Raw genomic sequence first — 25,845 nt, 5'->3', positions numbered from 1 at the left:
TGTCTTATTTAAATTACAATCTAAAGGAGGTTACGAATCCAAGAAACAAATTTAAAAAATAAAATTATTCTGTTTCTAACACAGATTAATTAACATATAAATTGACAAACTGTGTTTTAATAATCAGAAGGATAGGAAAGCTGTTATATGTTCTCAGAACATGTTTTGAGAATTATAATTATATTTTGTAACTTCTGTATAGTTCAGAGAAAAAACCCTCAAATTTAGAAAGAGTGGGTTATTTTAGGAACATTGAAATACAAAATTAATTTTATAATGAGAAAAAAACAATATAATAGAACTGATGCTAATGTGAAATTTCAACCCAATCATAAATTATCTAGAAATCCAGATTATGTAGACTGTTTCAGTATGTGGAATCAACAATCATTCAAATATTACACAATTTAAATACATATATGATTTATTTTTACAAAACTTCAGAATCCATTTCTTTTGTGATTTTGTTGCAATTTTTTAATTTCATGTTGGTATAATATCACAAAATAAACTCAACTCGAATTATATATTCAGCCCGAATGAAGTTGAATTATAATTCGTTTTTTTTGATTGGAAATTAGATATTTCATTTTTGTTAATCAAGAAATTAAAGCCCATAGATTATGACTGATCCATCACTTAGGTACAAGTGTTTATATACCAACATAAACTGTTATCACATTAACATACTTAACTCTCCCATCCCTCATCTGATATAACTTAATGCAGTCAGTGTAACGGTCTATTTTCTTCAAAATTGATCTCATCGTAAGTTTGAACTTAAAAATCGGTTTCAAGTAAGCCTCTGTACATTAGAATAACTCAATAATTAATCATCTTGATAGTTATTGTGATCTAAGGCTATGAAATCTCCAGATTATATAATATTTTTTATTCACGTCCAGTTTTGTCTGTCTAAGATGAATTGAGTTGTACGGGATTCTTCTATAAAATGGTAAAACAACAATTGAGTTGTACTTCCACTTGTTTATGCCTGCTCTAAATAATTAATAAATAATACTCATAAAAGGAAAAACAATAGTAGCAATATTTCAGTGTTTACAGTAATTTTAATGAAGTAAAACAAATTATTAAAGAAAATACTTTTTTTATAGATTTACTGGGTTGGACCATCCCTTGGTGGTATTGCTGCAGCTCTTTTGTACCAACATGTGTTTGCTGCACCGAGCAAGGGTGAGTATAGCCCTGTTCAAGTCGAGGAGAAAGAGGTAATGTGTGTTTTATGTTTCACTATTTTTAGTTAACATTTTCACTTTTTCATTTGCTTTAATATAGAGTAATTCATGGATAAATTTCATAAGTGAATTTTAAAATATATTGAACTGTATTTCAGCTGTATAAGTGTACAAGAAAAACAAATTTAATGTAAAATTTGAGAGTTTTATATGTTTCAAGTTTTTAGTCATTGAATAAAGCGTCTCAAAAATTATGTTTATGGTGAATATGAGTTATCCAATTAATAATTAATCCATCGTAGCTAATTAATCCAATTTAGTTAAAAGAAACTTGAGAAATTCATGCATATTTTCTCTCATTGAAAAAAAAATTACATAGATTTGTAAACCTCCAGATACAAAACCATATAATGAAGTGAACAATGAAGAAAAATTGATAAAGGAGATATTTATATAAGTACATCTTCCTATCCATATTTTCTGAAATAAAATGAGATAAGAATGTAATAAATTTGCTGCCGATCTCTGCGGCAGAGTGGTAGCGTCTTGGCCTTTCATCTTGAGATCCCAGTTTTGAATCCCGGTTAGGCATAGCATTTTTCATACGCTACAAATTTCCATTTGGACTAATGAAAAAATAACTTTCCTTAATCAAATATATATATATATATATATATATAATTAAATACTGTCATTAAAATTCACAAATACCTCATTTATGTTACTTAAGTCAATGAAAAAATGATAAATGAAGCATTTATTTTTGTCCAATTTTAGAATGCAAAATGGATCTGTAATTCTCTATTATAGAAATTATAATTAAATCTAACATTTAATCTCATATTATCAAAATATCTGAAAAATTTTGGTAACTGAGAATCTAGTGCAAGAATTGTTTTACCGAAGATTTACAAAGATTAAAATGCTCTCTAGAATTATCACAAAATTTCCAAAGAATATTGACAGATTTATGCCTCGTTATATACAAATTATCTATATCATATATTACATACATTACACATAAAATACATACTCTAGTTTCAAACTATTTTAATCATTTCATTTTAAATATATCGTACCCAAAATAATAGTAGATTACTGTAGTAATTTGAATACGGTACTTCTCTATTTCAGTAAACCAATTTAAATGTGAACTATTAGCTATGAAATATTACATTTGTACAGTTGAAATATGGTAATAAATAAAACATCCATGAATAACTCTTAATCTTTACACTAGTAACCATTTTATAGCTTACATTCACAAATTTACCCAAAACAGATGCTGGCACTGTAATATACTGTGTAACATTACAAATGTGTATATTCATAATGTACTGTATAATGTTATGAAGAAAAGGAATGTATAGAAGCATGAATTCTCCTCATGAAATTAGTAATTGCACAGAAAACAAGAAAAAATGTAAAAAAAATTAATTACAGTAATAGAGAACTAAAAAATAAAATTATTTCATTATTAGAAATAGAGAAAAATATGACAAAAAATTAGTAATTACAAAGAAGATAAGAAAAAAAGAAAAAAGTGATTACCGTAGTAGAAAGTTAAAAAAGATATTTAATTATTAGCAACACACAAAGATATGAAGAAAGAAATGTACAATAGAAAATTAATCTACTGATTGGTGATTTAATAAATTCATATAGAAAGAGCTGCAACTTACAAAACAAAAAAAGAACATTCTAAATGAATTTTACATATTATTTTATTGGTTATTACATACAATAACATAAAACAATGTACATATCTATTTTATAATTGTACATCATATCTATTGTAAATAAATAGTGAAAAAGCTATTACTAGTTAAACTTGTAATTTCTTACCGAGACAGTATAATAGTTAAGATGCCAAAAAGAATGGTAGAAATAGAGATAAAAGATATGAAAAAATCTCCAAGAAGCATTAATTAATTCATGCACATGGAATGACTTGTAACAATCACACAATACATTGAAAGATCAACACAAATTGGAAAAATTATTGTAATAAATAACAAACTGAGGTACAAACAAAATTGTATGTACTTAGAAATGTAATTTAGTTGAATGAAAGTTTTCCCTGTTCAGTATTAGATGGCATAATTCATACTGAAATCTAGATCTTCTATTTTATATATTTAAAAATTACCTCTACATCAAGATATACTGAAAAATAAAATCTTGAATGTATGGTCAAAGTAAAATTCATAAATAGGATTTGGAAAAAGATTGACTTGCAGATATTTTCCTCACAAAGAAAACTGATCTCTGTAAAGACAATAACTGATTATAATACTGATACTTAATAATATTGACACTTAAGTTGTTTATTAAGTCTGCAATATATAGTATATTCCTCTAGAGTATCAGATATAAATTTCATATCTTTTAACTTTTTGTATATAAAGAAACTATTTCTTTTGTATCATCTATTCCCCCATAGTATCATAAACAAGTTTTTAAAAATTAGAGGATTGTTTCTGTTAACAGACACCAATTACTATAGAAAAAGTGTAAAAATAAAGTCTGTTCAACCATGTAGTATCCCGCCAAGATAAACTCTACACCTTTTACTCCTACTTAGCTGAAAATTTATTTTTACTCTTATCAGTCAGTCAGACATTTTTTAATAAAATCATATGCAGTGCAATCCAAAGGGGAGCATAATCCTCTGAAAAAATTATGAATTCCTACTAGGTTGAATTTGTGTGGTGAAAATGATAAGGTTTGGGAAAAAGGTTTCTTTTTATTTTAATGCAAAAGTATAATAAGATTTTTTTATATATTAAGTAAAGTTTATTAAACCATATATAAATTGACTTTATTAACCACTTTTTTCCATTTTTGAGGTAAAATCATAAAGCTGTCACTATAGGACATCTGTGTTTTGGATGAAAAACTCGGATGACAGTAAACTTAGATGAAAGTAATATTCACAGGACTCTTTTGAAATCTATTTTTCAATACCATTATGAGAGTTCCTTAGGGACTGAAACAAATGGTAGCCTGATGGTTGAAGGTCAGGACTAAACGGTAGATATCATCAAAACTTCTTAGCCAAACTCTCTCAATTTTTGACAGGTCATCAATGTGTTCTATCAAATATGTGGAGTCTGGTATTGTTATGATGGAAAATGACACCTTTCCTGCTGATCAATTCTGGCCATTTTTTTTCAATTGCTTGGTGTAATTTTTCCAGCTGCTTATAGTAGAGATTAGAATCAACCATTTCACTGGGTGGCATCCATAATGAACTCTTTCAAAAATGGTTCATTTTGAACTGTTTTAGAACTACTTGCAGGTGGAAAAATCCATTAAAACTTTTACTGTTAAATCATGTGGCTCCCAAACATCAAGGTTTTTTGTATCTAGTCTTCTTCAAATGGTTTAAAGCTGTTTTGTAGAATATGTTTAGTATATTACTGATGTAATGACTGCTATGTGTCGATCTTGCTCAATCTTTTCCATGATTTCATAGAATTTTTAAGTCAATGGTTGATCAGAGAAAGTACATCATTGAATATACAGAATTTCCCAATTGAAAATGCTTTATTCCTCACGTATTGATACTGCATCATGTTCATAAACATCACAAAAGTTTTTTAGCAGCCTAAATCCCTTTTTTATAACAGAATTTCAAAATGTATTGACTTTCTTCTTTTATTTTCATCCTACACTCAGTATACAATAAATTTAAATAAATGAAGTAATATAATCATCATTTTTCTAAAAATATTCAACCTTTCATAATTACACAAGTGTCAGGTTCGATTAATATTACCAGAATTATGTATTCTAAAACATCTACCGGGAGAATATGAAAAAAATTTTACCTCCAACTCACATATAATAATGCTGATCATATTGATAGAACAATGAATTATTATTTTATGTACTGTAAAATTCAAGCCTCCTCAGTAAATTTATATCAATTGGAATGTGGTCTAGCTGGTTATTGTACTTATTATTATAAAAGTATTCTCTCTATCCTAAGTAAGTTAATCATGCAAATAATTAAATTTTTAAATAATAAATAAAATATGGTTTAGTATTTATAAAAAATTAATTTTAACAAAATAAAAAGCAAATTAATGAAATTAAAGTAAAAAAAAAAATGCTGCTTATTAATGTAAAAGATACAAGCTGGTTAATCAGCTTATGAATTTTTGCAAATGTTAGAAAGGAAAAAAGACAATGATCACAGGTCGCTTAATAGATAAACACGCATTCTTAAAATAAGTCTATATATAAATATATAATTGTTATTGGCTGTAAAACTGCGATTCTACAGCAGTTTCCAACAGGATGTATCTGTATAACAATAGATCTTGTGTGTATGCAGGTGAATCTGGCACACTATAATGCTAGAAAGTGGCTCCCCTGATTTTACAAAATTAAAAAATTTATACAAAATTTTGAATAAACCATTTCAGTTTGAATCAGGACCAAGGCTAGACATAAAAATCTCTGTAAGCTGTTTAGGAGTGATACCCAGAGATAAACTTTTATTTCTGTTATATAGTGCTTATAATGGTGATAGGTATGTTTCTAGAACTTTTTTTTTACTGAAAGAATCTTAACTTTCTTTTCACTTTCTGTAATGGCATAAGCAAGTAATTATAAACTTAGCATAGAAAGCTTTTTTAACATTTTTTTTTTTTTAATACTTAATAAAGAAAGTGTATAATTAGAATATTATTAATTCTGAATTATTACGATAAATAAAATTCAATAATAATTAATGCCTCTAAAAATGATACAAAATGAAAACAAATTACTCAGACAAATCCCTACAATATTAAAAAAAGTGAAAAAAGAAAATAAAAACATAAAATTTAAAGGAAAAATTACTATGTGCTTATTAAATAATAAACAAAGAAAGGATTAAGAAAAAAGATAAAAAGGATTGGAAAAATATAAAATTAATGAGTGAAGTGAATATTTCAGAAATATATGAACCAAGAATTAAAGTGAAGACTTACAGGAAAATCTGTATTTGGGAAAGGATTTCATAATAAGTGTGTAATGAATAGATAATAAAAAAAATTTTTAGTTACAAAATCTAATTGATAAATGGATCAGTGAACTCTATATTCCATAAAACTGGAGAATGATTTTACAAAAATAAATAATTTAAGCGTAAAATATAAAGTATACGCGAAAAACAAAAAAATAATATTTGTGAGTAAGAGTGACCTCATTAGAGAACTGCTATTACTGAATTTCAATTAAATTAGAACTAATATTTATTATTTAAAAAAAAAACAAAACAGCAAAATCACAGATCTTATGACTTTTACTAGAAAAACTTGTTAAAAGTAAACTAATGAGAAAAAGTGAAACAGTTAACTTCATTTACAACAACTACTAATTTTAAAACTATCAGATTAACAAATTATATGGATATGATTCACAGTACAACAATTATCAAAAGGTAACTAATCAACTGATTTATTAAATTTAGTATAGTTTGTTTGCTGTCCATTCAGAAACATACTCGCACATTTATCATTTTTCCTAAACAAGATCATCCATTGCTCATGAGACACTGGTAGTTAATTCAAATGTAGATACAATAGTTTCACCTGTCACAATATTTTTGTTAATTTAAATATCATTTTACTTTAATCTTATTAAAATACGAAAAAAAATTACATCATATTTTCTTAAGACATATATTTTATGAAAAAAAATAAGAACAAATTAACATTCAATTAAAGCATTGCTAATTTTTAGGTATTTAAAAAAAATGTTTGTTTTTTGAATATAAAAAATATCTTCCTGTTCTTTGTTACTTTGCTTTGTATCTGTTAAAACTGAAAACAAACTTACTAATTTGAGCTGAAAGAGTGATAAATTTTAGGAATTAACTAAAAAAGAGTAATATATTTAAAACTGAGTAGTAATTAGAAAATTATAAAACAACAAATTACAATAAAAATCGAAAAACACGTTTTACTTTTAACTTGATCACAGATGTACAACTGGTGAAGCATCAGATGTTTGAGGTTATAAGTGGATCTAGCTTCCCTCTTTCAATAATGATTTATGAAATCAAAGTGAGTGATAAATTTTAGGAATTAACTAAAAAGAGTAATAATATATTCAAAACTTAGTAATTAGAAAATTACAAAACAGCAATTTCAAGTACAAGGCAGGGACAACAAGATTATAAAAGAGACAATATTTTTCTTCTTACATTTGCACGCAGTAAATTCTACAATGAACAGAACATTCCATTTTTGAAATTCCATTACATTTAGTAAATATGTGATTTTCTTCAAACAAAAAAAGAAAAATCATTTTTAATGTTTGTAATCTTTTAAATTGTTTTTATTTTCTTTTAATCATTTTTTGACAACTTCAGATTTACATCCTGATCAAACACATATTTAAAAAAAAAATTTAATACGGCTCATAGTATTTGTTAATATTTATTACGTCAATAAACAGATGTATGTTATCAATAAAAAAGAGTCTGTTTTCTGCAATATAAGTTTACATTACATCTTAGTCTAAATCTGTGAAGCCACAATTTCCTTTAATAATAAACGATACTATTTCCTCACAACAATAATTTTTTTGGAATTTTTTTATATTTGAAGTGTTAATATAACATCATTAAAGGTTATTATTTTTTTTAAAAGTGACCTTTCCAACACAACTAGGCAACTGCAATAAAGCAAGGGGACTACCCTCTACTCTCTTATTCACCATGTTTATGGTTTCTCCTCCAGTCTTGTGGTTTCTCTGAGTTTTACACAAGATTATATTACAATCTAAAATTTAGGAATCTTCAATAAAATTCTGTTCCACTTAAATGTTCTTTATTAGAAATAGAATCTCCTATGAACACATACAACTGTTAATGTTCTTGTTAACTTTCATTCATATCTAGAATCAGATTCTTTCTTTTAACAACAACTAATGATTTTCTACTGATATTCAGACGTCTCGATCATTTTAAAGTTAAAATAACCCAGTAAAAATAAGAATAATTTTTTCAGATTTAAGGTTATATTTTTTCTCTTAATTTCTTACAGCAATTTTTTCATTCTGGGCCTTCAGGTATAGTTTTTAATTTCCATCTGATAAAAAAAAATCCAGTATCTTTTTATACTAAATTATATAAGTTGTTTAATATCAACCATAATAGGGTTACTGTTTATAAATACAATAAACAACAATAAGATAAAATTATTCATTAGTAATGTATTTCCAGAATACCTTTTCAGAACTATTTTAAACTTTTCTTAACTACTTCATTATGTGTACCAACAAATAAGGCTCTATAACATTAGAAAAGGAAGTATATAATAATTTTGGAAACAGATTTCCATGTATTTTTAGATGATGAATAAGTTCATTTTAATTGTACATAATGGTATAAAAATTAGAATGGTACTGACAGTTGTAATGATAAGTAATAATTTAATTGATCAACCTTGTGGAAAACCCAATAAAAATCTTAAAATTTTTTATCACTGTTCTTAGTAATGCATGTTATTATGAAATAAATATTTATTATAAAAAAAAAACACAGTTTGGGATAAGGCACCACAGAGTAAATTAACTATACATTAACACATGCTTTTTATAAATGTGTGCAGCATTAATTGTAATTATAGTAATTAGTTGTGAAAAAATGCCAACACCATCCAGTGAACTGCACCTGATATTGTTATTTTTTAATGGAACCAGTTCATTGATCATAGATAGCTTTGGCTGCTGGCTATTTTGTTTTACTGCCTTAAATTTTAAGGATTCTACTTCCTGAGATTTTTCTTGCGTTGTGGAATCATAGATTAAAAGGATTTCAATTTACTGAATTATCTACTGACCTACATAATTTATCTAATAATATTATTCTGCTTTCCGTTATAATTTGGAATTATCTTGAGATTATTTTGTTTGTTATTAATGAATTTCATCTAAATCAAGTTTACTTATACGTTTTACATTCTACAAAAATGTTGATTGAATACAAAGCTGCTTCCTTCAGTCGATTTCTAATAAAAATTTATTCAGTTGGTTATAATATATTATAAATTACTATAATTATTTAACAGATTTTAAAATTAAACTGGTGTGCTTTTAAAATACCTACAATAGACCATGTTGAATGGCAACACTGAATTTGTTTCATTAAAGCTGTCGATACAGTTCTAATTTTACTAATACTATAATGTGCATTTTATATATTATAATGTGTATGTTAATAGGAATTATAAATAGTATTCAGTTTATAAAAATAAATACAGGTTAAAAAACTACAGTCAAACAAATACTTCATAAAGCAAACCATACTATTCAGTCAGTGTAGGCACTATAATAATTGTACAAGTAGATTAACATATTTTTTAGAATATGATGTGTCACATAATCTTAGCCAACTTCAGCTACAATTACGCACATAAATTATATTATTAAAATTATTTTTCGCCGTTTTTTAAAAATTATTTTAATAGTTGTTTCACACTTTTATAAAATACACTAATCATGCACTTTCATTCAACTTAACTGGAAAGAAATTAATTTGCTTCTTCATAAAAAAGGTAGGTTATGTTTTTTTTTTTATAATATCAAAATATGTATTATATGTATATTATAATATTCACTGTAAATTATAGGTTATTCTTGTCAATATTATTAAAATGAATATCTGTTAAAATGAACCTAAGATTTATTGCATTTAAAATATATATATACACTTAATATATATATCCACTAAATTAAAACTGAAGTTTTCCATTTGTTCAGTGATTAAACTTTACTACACATTATTAAAAATATTGGAAACAAATTTTCAATAACCGTTTCCAAAAATTTTACTTAAAAATTAAAACTAGATGGTCATTTTCATTGTTAAATAATATCATAATTAGATACTGAGATATGTAAATAAATAAAATATTAAAAATAAATAAAATATTTTTTTGTTTATTTATTTATCTTTTGTATATAATTTATTTTTTGTATTCAGGATATATGGGATGATTATAATCAAAGGTGAATTTGATTTAACAATCAAAATGACCTCTATAGATTTTACATAAAATATCTTGTAAACAAGTTTTGCGTGTCTTTTATCTTGCAATCTTTTTCATTTGCAATAAATATATAATACTAATGCATTATAATTTCATGGATGGTATTTGAATTTCAACATAATATTTCTTTTATCAAAGTACGGGGCAGGAAGATATTCTTATTCCACCAATAATCAATTAAAGAAAGTTCGTGATAAAATCGGTAATCTAATATATAAAGTGACAGTTATATTGCAAACATTCAAATTATGCATAACATTAGTTATGCAAAATTCAAAGAAAGTTTTATCAAAATAAAAAACAAGATTAATCGAATGAAATTTGTCAGATCATAGATCTTGTTTATTTTTAAAATTTTAACTTTATCTGTCAGTTCATGTGCTTTAGATAAATTGAGTAAATTTGAAGTAACACAGATAAAATCTTGTTTGTAAACTCTCTGATTCAAGAGGAAATACATTTGTACAAGTTTAATCTACATTATTCTCCATTTATCTAAGATTCAGAAGATTTGGAAATACATTTTAAATGTTTTAAATTAACATTGCAATTAAAGTAGTAAAATATTGAGCTTTGAATAAAGTTAAATTTAGGCTGATGAAAAATAAGGAAATTAATTTTAAATAAGTATTAAAAGTGCTACACAATTTGTATTTTTAAAATGAAGAAGTATATGCACATGAATCATTTGATAATTTTAAAAAAATATACTCTTATGTAGATACAGTTAACAGAAACAAACTGAATCATGTTTTTGTTATGACACTGTTATGTATTTAAATCTGCACATTCATTTCTAGTTACTTTATTTTTTCCCTTGATAATATTACTATCTGACTGAAAGATTATAGTCAGAATCCTTTTCATGTATGTCAGGGGAATGAATATTAGAAATATAGTTTTTTATCTGGATTAATATGCCAAAATAAAATACTGTGAATAAATAACTCACTAATACATTAATTCTTTCACGGTCTGTTTACACAAAAAAATTTTTATAGCAGGGCTATCTTCAAAAATCAAACAATTTTATATGTATGAAGACATTCTGCAAGTTGAAATTCAATGTGGCACCAATTACTCTTTAATTATAAAATAGTTCTGAAAAAACTTTTGTAAATGTCTCAATTCGTTGTAAAAAAAAGATTCAGTTTGTTCTTGTAATGTACATTGACACAATTCAGAGAACAATAAATTACAATTAATACAATTTTTATAAGTATAAAAGATTTTTTAAAGATACATTTTTACTTGTCTTTAAATGAAAAATTGTTAAGTTCATTTCTAAAATATCTGCTTTTTTTACAAAAAAAAATGCACTTTATTCTGTTTTTAGGTGATTTATTAAAAATATTTTTTAACAGAAAATTATAAAGAATAATAAAATGATACAGAATAAGTTCTTCTGACCTAACAGCGAAAAGCTGCAAGATGTAATTAGGACTGCATTATATTTTCTGCTCAAGAGGCAGAACATTATTTTTTATTCCTTTTTTTTAATTATTCTTCACAGCTGTCATTTCAGATTTAGGTGTCATTTCATTTTAGGTGAACATTTTCAGATTACTAGGTTCTACTGTTTTTTATTTATATGGTGGACAAAATGTAAAATGCATTGTAATACAGCAGTCTTGCTGAATTTCTCTTAATGAATTAAATATCTCAATCCTCAAAATTGTTTTTGTCATTTCTATTGAATATTTTGTTTGTATATGAATGATAAAGAGGAAAAATGTGCAAATATTGTGTTAAAACAAGAGATTGTTATGATATTTTTATAACAATTTTTTTATGCTTAATACTCACAAAGTGAGGTTTATTCAAGGTGCTTGAATAAACTTCTTGTCTATGAAATGTGTCAAATCTGACCAGGACTAGGACCTGAATTTCCAAAACAAAAGAAAACGAAAAGAAAAAGAAAATAAAAAAGTAGAGACACTAAAATTCTCTCATGTACATTAGGAATTTAGAAAAAAAATAAAAAAACAGCATTAAAATTTAATAACATAATTAACTGATTTCATGAATAAAAAAAGTAAGTTTTGTTAGTGTATCAATTTCCTTGACCAGCATACACTAATAACAGTAAAAATTTTGAGAACAACAGTATAATTGTAACTGTATTTTATACCATATGAAGGAAAATTTAAATAAAAAGCAAAAATACATAGTGACTTCTGTAATTCTGTAAACAGACTTACAAGATTCTAGGATAATATTCTGATTGAATATGATGTATTAGAAATTATTTTATAACTAACTTTTTAAAAACAGACTAAAAATTATGCTTCAGTGCAGTAAAACTGATAAGCATTTAATCTTAGAATGTGAAATTAAAAACTGAAGAGATATAATTTTTGAGTATTTTTATCTCTGGTAAAGATTATGGTTTGGGTGGCCAGATTTTGTATCCTGCTAAAGATATAGAATTGCAGAATGAAAGAAGAGTACAAAATTCTTCTGGCGTAAAAATGTTAATGTTTAAACCTACAGTTAAATCTAAACTATGTCTATCTTACTTTCTTTGTCCAAACCTATTTCCACCAATTTTTAATTCTTTAAATTTTTATATGATTAATTCTCAAAATAAGCACATAGCTTGTGCTGTGAGAAGATGAAATGGAAATTTTGTAGCATATGAAAATACCATGTATGACTGGGATTTGAACCTAGGACCAATGCATGAAAGTCCATTCTGCCATGGAGACTGATGGATTTTTTTTTAGAAAAACTTCTAACACTTCAAATTTTACAGAACCTCAGAACTGGTTCTAAATCTTGTCTAACAAAATTATCCAAATCCATAAAGTGTGATCTATGTTGCATTTGTAGACAAATGCAAGATAAAACAAAGACAAAAATGAAATTGAAAGTATTGTATATTTTAAATGCTTTTGTCAATTAAAATTATATAAAACTAATTAATTTATAATTATAAACAATTTTTTATTTATTTAGTTCACTGTGATTGTAATAGATGCAATCTAATATTCATATTGCATTTGTGAATAACAACAACCTATTATTCAGTGGTAACAAAAGCAACTAATTGCTTTGTAACTTTACATAATTAGAAAAAAAACATTAGTTTAAAATATAATTTTTTTTATATCAATGCATTATTTTTCTCTGTTTATTATTTCTTTTATCTATTTTTTTTTTTACATTCCATTATATCTTCATGCTATTTATACTTACTCTAACTTCCATATGACTTTCTTTAGTTTTTTACCTATTACACTTCCTTTTAAAACTAAACTCATAAATCCCAGCTGTCTTAATATATGGTAGATCCTTTTCTCAACCTTCTTCCAATCCATATTTGCGCTTTAAATACAAAAATTCTACAACTTTTGATATTTCGTTCTCATGTGTTAACATTTAACTCCTCATTATCCTAGTTTTTCTAATTTCATAACCTTTCTTTTATTCTTGTTTATTTTAAATTGAATTTATTCCCAGGAATGAATTCATTGCACTTATTACTTCCAACTTAATTTTTTTTTTAACTTCTGGGACCACCGTTAGGTATTACTTCAGAGGATGAGATGAATGAAAATTTTTGTAGCGTGTGAAAATGCCATGCTTGACCAAGATTCGAACCCAAGAGCTTCGGATGAAAGATCGAGACACTACCACTCATGCCACGGAGACTGGCAACTCGATCTTAGTTTTAGCCAAAATAACCTTATTAGAAAATTTAAACATTTTCATTGTTTATTCCTGGATGGCTAAGCTGCTCTCAAATATTTCCTTAAGTATTTTCTTAATTTTTCCTTATATATAATAAAAATTTAAAGGAACAGACTACATAGTCATCTCATTCCTTTCTGTACTGCAGTTTGCCTTTTTTCATTTTCTGCTCTTAGAAAGTTAACTGAACTTGAGTTGATATAAATACTTCTTTTCCTGTATTTCTTATTTTTCTAAAATATAAAATGCTTTTACAAAATTTACTTATGATATTTATCTAGTTTTCATTTTCAATAACCTGTATGCATTCTAAAGTTATTCTCAGAGCTTAAATAATGATACCTCAATTTTATAATAAAAAAAAAATATTTTAAAAAGAAAGAATAACCTAAAATTATTGTGAAAAGTTTTATTCATTGTTTAATTCTTTGCTAATCGAAGAAAAATTATAAAATCTGGATAATTGTAATATTTAGTTCTGATTGTCATTGCTAAACCTGACACATATGTTTAAGAAAAAAGTCTATGATTTCTTTGCTCTTCTGGATGTGTATAAATATCTATATTTTTAAATTATAGCAGTTAAAAATAATCATGGTATTAATCCTACCACTCCTTATGCATTACTGGAAGTAATGGATATTATGTTGAATATGATATTCATAATTGTTAATCACTTTAGACTTTCTCATACAGTATTTTATTTTATATATTATTATATATTTATATTTATTTATTATATTATTTTATTAGATCAACCAAAGTACAGAATAAATAAGTTAGGATGACTTACCTTATTCCACTATATATCCAAGAGCGCTTTCGCGGCTCGCATCATCAGCTGCATTATATATTCATATATTCATCTCAAATTACATCACAAACTTCATAAAATATAACAACATATCATGCATTTATTTATTTTATTTAAAATTTAAAACCTTTAACCTTTTTATTTTAAAATTTTATTCAGTTAAATTAAAAATTAAAACAAAATTTAAAAAGAGTAAAGTAAGTTCAGTTAAAAGAACATGCATAATTGTTTTACTTAAAATTATTTTTATTTGATTTTATGCCTTGACATCATATTTTTATATTTGTAAAAATTTTTATAATTTAATTTTTAATGTTAATTTTAACTTTAATTAATTTTTCACGTTTTTACATTTTGTTTTAATTTTTAATTTAACTGAATAAAAGTTTAAAATAAAAATATTAAAGGGTTTAAATTTTAAATTAAATAAATAAATTCATGATATATTATTATATTTTATGAAGTTTGTAATGTAATTTGAGATGAATATATAATGCAGCTGATGCGAGGAAATTGTGAAAGCACTCCTGCATATATAGTGGAATAAGATAAGTCATCCTACTTTATTCTGTACTTTGGTTATACTTTTAATGTTACTGTTAATGTTTATTATAACTAACTCATTCATTACATAAAATCTAACATCACTTATGTTTTTGTTTCAGCTTAAACGTTTAGATGGAAAAAATGAAGATGGAGTTGCCTGATTGCCATTCACAGTGGAACTGCCTCACATTGAGGGTTTAAGTCCCCGACTACAAAACTTGAGGCTCTTCCATCCTAAACTGCCTCCAGTTGATCCATCATAGGGCCTCCAAAAAAATTATATTTTTCACAGTATTAAGTCTTTCTCTAAGAACTTAAACATATTTAAAAACAAAAAGGTTTGGTTTTCAAACTGTAAAATAATACATATATATCTCCAGAGATTATTGTATACTATTATCTAAATTGAAAAGAATAGTATAAAAATTTATATATTTTTTAAAAATTATATTGTATGGAATTATATTATGTCAATAATAAATCTAGTCTTCATTTTCCAAAAATTAAAAAAAAAAAAAATTGTTATATAGAATTTAAAAAAATACAATTTATATTTCTGAAATAATAATTATTGATGTAACTTTCAATAATTAGTAAAATAATATAAATTTATGGTATAAATTGTAATTTTTTTTATTATTTATTTTAAGTAAATTAAATAAAATATTGATAAAAATAAAGATAAATAATACTTTATTCTCAATATCTTAAGATAAATAAATACTATTTTCATAATATCTTGATCCCACTTGACCTTATTCTTTATGTACAATAGATATTTTCTTCTAATTTATTTCAATTATATTGTTCTAATTATAATAGTTGATAATGCATTTTTATAAAATGCAATTATTGATTTATTAAATGTTTTTATTTTACATAATTTATTGGTTCATTCAGTTTAATAGAAAAGTAGCAAGAGGATTGTAATGCAGCAAAAATTAGAAAATATTTTTTTTCCAAAACTCAATAAGATGTAATTATAAAATTATTTACAAAACTATTTATGACAGTACAATTAAATTACTACATTGTATAATTCATTTATATAAAATAAAAATCAAATGGGTAGAGATATATGGAAGCATTACTTATCTATTAAATAGTCCATAATCTTAAAGAATTATTAATAACTGTATATAATTAACATATTTCAAACTTATTGTTTATTTTTATATGTTTAAATATTATTAATTATTGCTGACAATCGTCATTTTACATTAATGAATAATTATTAAAAACATTTTTTTACGAAGGGACCGATAATCAATTTTGCCTTATGATAAGTACAAGCATAAGATGATATAATTATAATACTATAATGTAAATATTTTAATCAATATAATACTGACTGCACTAAGCTTCCATTCTTAATTATGAAAGTAAATAAATGAGCTTTTTTTGTTTTATTTAATCATTTTTCACATTCTGATAATATATTATTGTATAAATAAAAGCGTATAAAACTCTTATACAACTTTTACGAGTTTAAAAATATATATTTTATTAATCCTGGAAGCATAAATAGTTCTATCCTTTTTATGAAAGAGAAATTACATTAGTACTTTTAAAATTATATGTATGTGGTGATACACTGTACTTGCAATGATAAAAAATTATTCCCAATATGAAATTGCATGTAAACAAATAAATTATCTTTTTTGTATACATTCTAAATTTGTACATCCTTTAGATAATAATTAATTGACAGTTATTCTTCGTTTGAAGAATAGAGTTTGAAGAAGTCAATAGTTTTTACAGAAAAATCAAGTCCTAAGTTTAATTTAGCCTGAAAATCCTTTATTTACCACTATCTCTCTGGCAATCTGTTTTAGCCTAGGGAATAAATTATAGAAGTTGATCATTACCATTGTTTGATATCGTGTTATAAATATCGTGGTTTCTTTCTTTTGATGGTATTAATAATCTCTACAATTTTTTTTTGCCATTCCTCTGAATATTTTACAATCAGCCACGTAAACTATCTGTTAAACGCTCAGAATTTACAATACAGCCAAATTTTAAATTCATGAAACCTACTGGTATCCTTGTCTATCATGACATATTTATTACAAGAAACCACAAAGGTGCAAAATTCTGATTTTTCTTAGGTTATACTTGTAATATTAATTTACCATTTACTTTTAGAATTTAGCCACTTTAAAAAATACATTTCTACTAACTCTTTCTAATCCACCATTAATTTATAGAGAAGTATTTTACTTTTAATTTACATTTATATCTTCCAGGAGAATATAAATTATAATTTTTTTATAACATTATGTAGGGAATAAACAGATATACTTTTTTAACCATTTCATATTTTTAAATTAAAAATAAGTAAAAAAAAAAAATTAACAGGATTTTGTTACATGAATACACTGAACATATCAAAACAAAGATAAAAAGGAATTAAGAGAATACTAAAAAGAAAAAAGAGAATATATAGAGATCTGATTAATAAATTGTTTGTATATTTAAAAAAATATATTCAACACACACACACACACACACACACACACACACACACACATATTTATATATAAGTAAAGTCTTTAAGAATAGAACAGAGCATGAAAATAGAAGCTTTATATTTACCTAGACATATACATACATACATACAGAATAAGATTAATAATTCATGCACAGTTCACATTTTACAATCTTAAAAGTTGTATAAGATAAATTATTAAACTGTAGTTAATTAGAAACTAGAAAATAGATTTAGTTAAGAAAAAATATATCTATATTTTATAATTCCTACATTCTAGTATAAATAATTTTAAGTAATAAAAAAAAATTAAAAATATATAACAAAAAAAATCTAATGTAAATTAATAAAATTACTGCCACAATATTAGTAACATTTTCATCCCATCATCTTAATTATTTTTCATAACTAAATGAAAAATGTAAAATAAACTCTATAATATGATATTACAGTGGCATTTTTCATTCCATAATAATAATATCATCATTCATTCATAATTTCATTTCACTTGAGATACATTTTTATTTTTATACTAAAAATAATTTGTTGAAGAGCATATTTATAAAAAATAATTTTTTTAAATTGAGTTAGTATGTCAATTATTACTGATGGTATCATTAGGATAATTACATAAAATCACCACTATTATGGAGATCCATTAAATATCAAAACAAGGAATGTGTGTTATGTATAAATATAAAATTAGTATTGAAAATTATATGCACAGTTTTGATTATAATAATAAAAAAATTTAGTTAGAATTAAGGAAGAGTTAGTAGCCTCCAAAAGTACATTATAGTCATGCGGTTATGAAAGTTGCATTTGAATATCTTACCTGTTGCTTAAACCCCTCTACCACTGCTGATATCAATGGTGCTAATATGGATTAAAAAAAGTTGTACTCCACTTACAGCAAAATTTATATGCTGGTAAATGAAATAAATATAATGTATAAAATAAATATACTCCCTGAGTGTATGTAATGTTTCAGAGAAAGGTGACCAATTATACAAGTCTTTCTTATAGATGAAAAACGGCTTAAAATGAGAAGAAACATATATTTATCCTTCATGGAATTTAATAATAATAAAAAAAAAAAAAAACAAAGATCATAAGGTAAAATGTTATTTATGTACTAAAAATTAAAAGTTTATTTATTTTAATCTAATGTTTATATCTAATCAGCAGTGGCAGATACATATTTTTAACAGGAAAATGAAATAAAACAAAAACAGGGAGGAGCAGTAAAAGATTTTTAATCAATGTAGAAATAGGATAATTCTCAATTCAATTTATGTATATATATATATAATAAAAAGACATATTTTACTTAAAAATATTACCTTTATTAATTTCTTAGGTTAACCAATCAACCATATAAACTTATAAATTAAATACACAATGATTTACTTAGAATTATCTAAGCTTCTTCAGGTGACAATTCTAAGTGAAACGTTGTGTATTCAATTTATAAGTTTGTGTAGTTGACTGGTTAACCCAAGAAATTAATAAAGGTAATATTTTTAAGTAAAACATGTCTTTTTATTATATTTAATTATATCCAAACAACAGGAAAATAAACTTAAATAGATTACATTTAATATATATATATATATATATATGGTATTTTTTTTATGGATGTTCACATGTAACTTGGAAATCATTATATTTTTTTTTTTTTTAATTTTGGACATTTTTCTAGAATTACTCTTGCACTGATCTAACTTTTATCAGATAAAAATTTTCCTAAGATCAAGTATGGAAGAGGTAGGATGTATCTGTGAAACAAAAATAATTTTTACCTCTGTATATGCTTGTTTCTAAACAGATTTGAAGGTAATTCTTTTTTATGATTTCCAAAAATTGTGTTTTTTTAAAAATATCTAACCATTAATAAAAAAAAGAATCTATTAAAATTGCAACTTCCATTGTCCTGAACTGTAATTAAAATAAGATTGTACCTTCCTGTTTTAAAATAATTATCAAATATATTTTTTACCTTCTTTAAGAGATACGGTAATTAGAAAGAAAATTATAATAGAGACTATAAAATTACTGAAAAAAATATTAGTAATAAGTTAAGTACATTTATAAAAGAAATACTAGAAATAATGTAAAAATAATATTATTATATTTAGATAAAAGTAAAAGATCAAAAGATTATTATATTTTAGAGAGAAAGGTTATTTGCTTTTATTATTTTATTAAAAAAATAAATAAAATAAAAAAACATTAAAATTTAAGAACCTTTACATTTTTATATTACATTATTTTTTTAAGAAAAATAATTTTAATTTTAAATAAAAATTTCTGTAAAAAAAATATAAAATATTTTTTTCTATAATTTACTTAGGTTCTTAGTTAAAATGAAAAAAAGAAGAAGATTTTATTAAGAAATAGAAATATTTGTTATTTCTAATAAAATTAATTTTGTAAAACTAAATGCATATTGTAATCAATCGATAAATAAATAGAAAAAATTGTTTAATTAAAAAATGTTAGTACTTAAAGTTTCAGTGATGTTACTTTAAATCTTAATTTACTTGTAAATCTAACTTAAGAAAAGTTGTTTTTAAAATGGTAATTGTAGTTTTATTCTATACTAAATCAAAATTACTGAAAATAATTCTTAATCTCATTAAATCATCTTAATAAAACATAATAACAATTATCAAAAAATAATATTCTTATTTCTTTTGTAATATGTCAACATATTGTAAATATGATATTTTTGATTAATTTTGACAAAAGCACACACAATTATTTCTTTACTCATAAACAAACTAATTCTGAATAAAAATTAAGGTTAAATTTCAAGTCTGATTGCTTAATTAATTCTAATTGCTTAAACATATTATTCATTTAATTATTGTTTTACGTATTATAATAACAATAATAATTACTGTTTTATAAAATACATACTAACAAATAACATAAATTTATAATAATAGTGCATGCTATAACATATTATTTTTGTAATAAAATGAAATAATTTGTTTTTATGGAAAAAAAGAAACAGAATGTATTGTATAAATTATTTACTATGACTTTAATAAATAAATATGTTAAACAGATTTTTTTTATTCATTTTTTTCTAGTTATTTGAGAAATGTTCGGTAAGGCTTTTAAAAGTCACAAATTCTTCCTAATTCTAATTTTCTAAAAGGAATGTGAGTTACTGATACTTATAAAAGGTGACATGCCTGATTTGAGTTCAAAACCACAATGTCTGGTGAAAAACTTGAGATTACATAGATCTTAAGTTATAGTTAACATGATATTTACAACAAAATTAAAATTGGATTTTTTATGGTTTTATTGAAATAAATAAGACTGTGGAAGGAAGTTCATAAAAACAGATTAATATACTTGAACAAAAAGTACACTTTACTCTTTACAAAAAAAAAAAAAAATAAAAATAAACTTAAAAAAGTGTGCAATTAATTTCGATGAAAATATTATACTTCCAATTTACACTAAATAAGAAAAATCTTTAAAAGTCCTTTCCTCATATTTTAATTATTTTTTTTTAAAAGGCTTTGGTCATGTGGTCTAATTCTAAATGAATTTGTATAGTGAGAAAGAGTGAAATGTATAAAAAAAATGAAACAACGTAAAACTTATTTATTCTTTTTTCATGTTACTGCAAATAATAATTTTGTAGAGTTAAAAATTATGACAAGAAATGAAATTAGTAGTGTATGAAAAATAAAAATTTTTTAGTTGTTCTGTAAACAGTAAATCTTGCTCGATTTGTACTGAATTTAACAAATTGAGTTTTACAACAGTCAAATTTAAAAAAATAAAATAAACTACAAAATAGTTATCAATCATAATTGATACTGGAAGTATTAACCAGTGCCACAAATATTCTTACTGTTTTAGTAAGACTTTTAGTGAGGACTGTTTCGAGGCGCACCAGACATCACTGAAAGTGACTGTTGAAGCAGTACTTCTGTTATATTCCCATTTTTTTGTGATTAAAGATAACTGAAGGGAAAACAGTAAAACATAATTTTATCAAAAATCATTGTAAGATTAAATTTTTAATAGTGAATAGAGAAAAGTAAAATGTAATATACAGTGCTAAGTTGATTAGCGCTTAGAGACTAACATAGGCTTAAAGGTGGAGTAAAATATAAAGAGTGAGAGTTATCTAGTGAGTAGGTACTGAGAAACAGACTAAAAATGATGGGTGATGTCTGGTATAGGTAGCATCTAGAATGGTTACTACATTCTAGATGGCTTAAAAACTGAAAATTCCTTTCCTTAGTACCCCTTGTTCACCCCTGTTCAAGAAAAGTAGCAGCCCATTTTTAATGGAAAGTTTTATGAAAAATCGTTGTACATACAGTGTGACACCTTACAGCAAAATTTAAAAAATGTATAGTAACATGTTTGGCCACAATTACATCATAAACAATCAACATATTAAAAAAAGATAAATACAAATATAAAAGGTTATATAAAAAAGAACCATTCTTACATTGTTAATTAAAAACATTTAGAGCAAAATATTAGAGCAGAGCAGGTTATCAGGACAGTAGAAATGAAAGGAGAATTCTAAGAATAGTAAATGGTACCTTATGGTAACAGGCTGTTAAGGAAGCTATATTTAAGGCAGTAAGAATTCTTTTCAAGGGTAACAGATTTGAGTGTGGAGAAGGACAAGAAATTGGAGATTTGGAGCAATGAAAATAGATAGTAAGTTGTGAAATGTTTTTTTAAAGTCAATTATTATTATTAAATAAATATAAAGTCTGATACATAAAACCAATTTAAAATAATAAAAACAATTTACCCCTGGTAAAATCTATAATTAACCATGCCCAATAAAGATAAATAATTAATTTTTTTATCCAGATCAGTACATTATTATACACTAAATAGATTTCATCATGGCAGGTATTCCACTAAAAAGAAAAAGAATTGCACTAGTATTTTTTTAAACGGTTGCTATGAACTTTTAAAAGCTCCAGAGATATTAAATTATTCTGATATAAACAAGATAAGAAGCCCATTATATATAAATTTGGTTCAGTTTTATACATAAGATGTAATATGTTTTATTTATATGTAAAATATCTAGGTTGTTATTGACTAAAAAATATACTACAGAATACTTAGATGGTTGTTGTTGACCTATTTAAAACTAGAAATACTCTGAACCACAATAAACAAACAATATTTTTAACTTCATCACAAAAGGTAATCGACAAAAGCAGAATTTTGATATAAACAGATGCAATTACCCAATCTTACATCAACTCTTAGAATTTAGAATCAGGATTCATAACTACTCGACACAATCACGTTACCTGAAGATCATATAAAAGTCAGCAATAGAAAGTACCTATCTCTTACTAATATATTTAACAAGACACTTATTCAGTAATTCCTAAGTAAAATAAATAAAAATAAAAGTAATATAAAAATTGATAAACTTTTTTTAATAAGTTGGTATAATGCAGCCTTTGAACAAAATACAATCATGGCATACAAATTACAGATGCCTAAAAAATAAAATACTCCTAACATATTATATAAACAAACTCAATCTACCTCACAAGTTCTATTTGACAAAGAACCATTTATTTATTTCAAATAAATATTTAATTTGCACAGAAAAACCCTAAATACCAATGGAAAATTGACAATTGCCAACAGACTCAAAGAAACAAATCATAAATACACTAACATTAACTAAATATTCCACAAACACTTAAAACAATTGCACATAATTAAATATAAAAACATAGAAAAAAGCAATAAACCCAGCAGAATTAACATCTACGTTGCTGCAATTGAAAACAGCAGCATCAATTTACTGAAAATAACCACTTCTGTCATAAAATAAGCATTAAAAATCATAAGTTTAAAACAAATTTTGTCTGGTTCATCATTAGGAAAGATAATATTGTCATATAATATTTTAAAAGTTGCATTTCTCTTAAACTCAAATCTGTGATCTAATTACATGTTGAATTATAAATGGCTACTATTCCTATGAACCATCAGTACATATTCTTGTAGTTTCAGTAAAGAATATTACTCAAATGCACATTATAATGCTTTATCGTGGCTCAGATGCTATGTATGAATAATAATAGGAACATCAAAGTTTTAGAATAATCAGAAGTCCTAAAAAATAAAAGTGCAGTTAAATTTAGTTTTTTTTTTTCATATTCCAAGTTACCTTTACTTCCTGTTATCAATACAGCAATAATAAAGTAATTTAACAGTAACTCTAATAAGATTTTTATGACCAGCTAATCTTCAGCAATAATGCTGTAACTTAATTTAAACAATGATAGTAGAGAAAAGAAAATTTTAACAATCCTTTAATATTTATTCATTGAAATTAAAATACTTTTTTCTTTAAAATCTTTGTTTTTCCAGAAATTAGACTAAGGTTTTAAACATCTTATCACCACTAGAAATGAAATTGTTCAAAGATAAATCATATGTAATTAATTTACTACACTCAATTAAGAGTCAAAATTCTACAAACAGTACAGTGAAGTATTTTTATTAAATTGTACTTATATACAGCAGAATTGCTAACGATATGTTACTCGTACAGAAAAAATGTTTGTGAAAATTTCTGAGGTAGAAATGGTAATTTTTGAGTTACATCTCTACTTTACTTAATAGGTAAATGAGAGATTAATTAGACGAAACTAATAAAGAAATGGATTTGAACCTGCAGTTTACAGAAACAGTTAACCCATTTTAAAATATCATTAACTTAATCATTGTAATTGTATAAAGTGAATTAAACTAACTTACTAATGGTTGCTTATTAATTCAAGTAACTATTTTGACTTAAAAAGTGTGCTGAATGTAATATGGAACCAAACATTTATTTTTGTTTTTGTTCATTTAAAAAACTCACTTAAACATTAGGTAGTAACAATTTTAAAATTAACAAAATGGACCTGATTAATTTTGGTAATATTAACAAGTAATCTTTATTGTAATAATATAAATAATAAAAATTGCATCTCCTTATGATCTGTCAGTTCTCTTGATATCAGTAATTTCCTAGGAGTAGTATACTAGAAATAAAATAGTATAAACACTTTTTTTTGTAGTGAAAAAATATGACGTATTCCTTTTTACACATAAATTATACATAAAAAATAGTTTCTTCCAGTTTCTTCTTCTAAATTCTTCCAGTTTAACTTTACCAGTAGGGTGCAGTTCTTATTATTTATTTTATTTTAATGCAGATAACATTTAGTAATGACTAACGACCAAGCAGTGTTATCATTTAAATAAAATAATTCCTTTTTTATAAAGTGCCATCAACAAAGATGGCTGTAGGCCATCTGAAAGACAAATATGAATCATTCCTCAAAACAGTGTATCCACCTAAAAAATTATTCAGAAAAGGATAAGCTAGACTTATCAGGAAAGTTAAGTGTGAAGTGGTTTCCTGGTTTTTCTTCAATAAGATGTATATACTGTCACACAACAATATCCTACACCCACAGAAATAAAGATGATCATCTCTACAAGCAAAATCTTCATTTTTCATGATATTAACTGACTTGTAATGAATATTATTACTCCCCAGATAAAGTTATGCCAAATTATGGCTCTAATATTTGACTTCCTTCAGTGCCATAAGAAAGACTGTAACAGATAGTGAAAGCAAGAAATTATCTCTTTTCTTTTTTGAAATAATGCAAGACATAGAGGAAATCTTAATTCACAGGATATTTTTCTGATAAGGTTTATGTAATCTACTAGTAATTAAAAGTTGTCGAATCCAATTTTAAATGAGTTGGCTTTTAATCAATAACAGCTACATTAATACAAATTTCCATAAAAAATATAACATTCTAACAATAAATTTGTCAAAACAAATTTCTGTGGTTTTCTTCAGTGTTTCAGAAATATCCTTAGATTCAGTGTGCATCACTGCCCAAATGGTGTTTATCCTTTCTTTTTTACAATAAAGAATTACTAATATTTTATATCATCTTCATCAAATATTATTTAGAAAGATAAAGAAAAACAATATTTAATTAGATTACAGTTCACTTTGTT

The 25,845-nt window shown here is 24.5% G+C and overlaps 1 protein-coding gene across 3 annotated transcripts in view; it reads left to right on the top strand.

Moving 5' to 3' along the window:
- Window positions 1-18,897, top strand: part of Prip (aquaporin prip) — a 169,789-nt gene extending 150,892 nt beyond the window's left edge. For 2 of the 3 annotated variants that reach the window (XM_075371003.1, XM_075371004.1), the window contains 2 exons: window positions 1,116-1,229; window positions 15,419-18,897. In XM_075371003.1, the coding sequence (XP_075227118.1) occupies window positions 1,116-1,229; window positions 15,419-15,460 (156 nt within the window). In that variant the 3' untranslated portion in view covers window positions 15,461-18,897. The remainder of the gene's footprint in view (window positions 1-1,115; window positions 1,230-15,418) is intronic. The other variant, XM_075371005.1, reaches the window with a different exon arrangement.
- Window positions 18,898-25,845: the final 6,948 nt, after the last annotated feature.

This window comes from Lycorma delicatula, chromosome 7 (genome assembly GCF_047948215.1).
Source record: "Lycorma delicatula isolate Av1 chromosome 7, ASM4794821v1, whole genome shotgun sequence".
Taxonomy (NCBI): Eukaryota; Metazoa; Arthropoda; class Insecta; order Hemiptera; family Fulgoridae; genus Lycorma; species Lycorma delicatula.
Note: the sequence above shows the minus strand (reverse complement) of the source record. Positions and strands in the feature narration are given on the sequence as shown.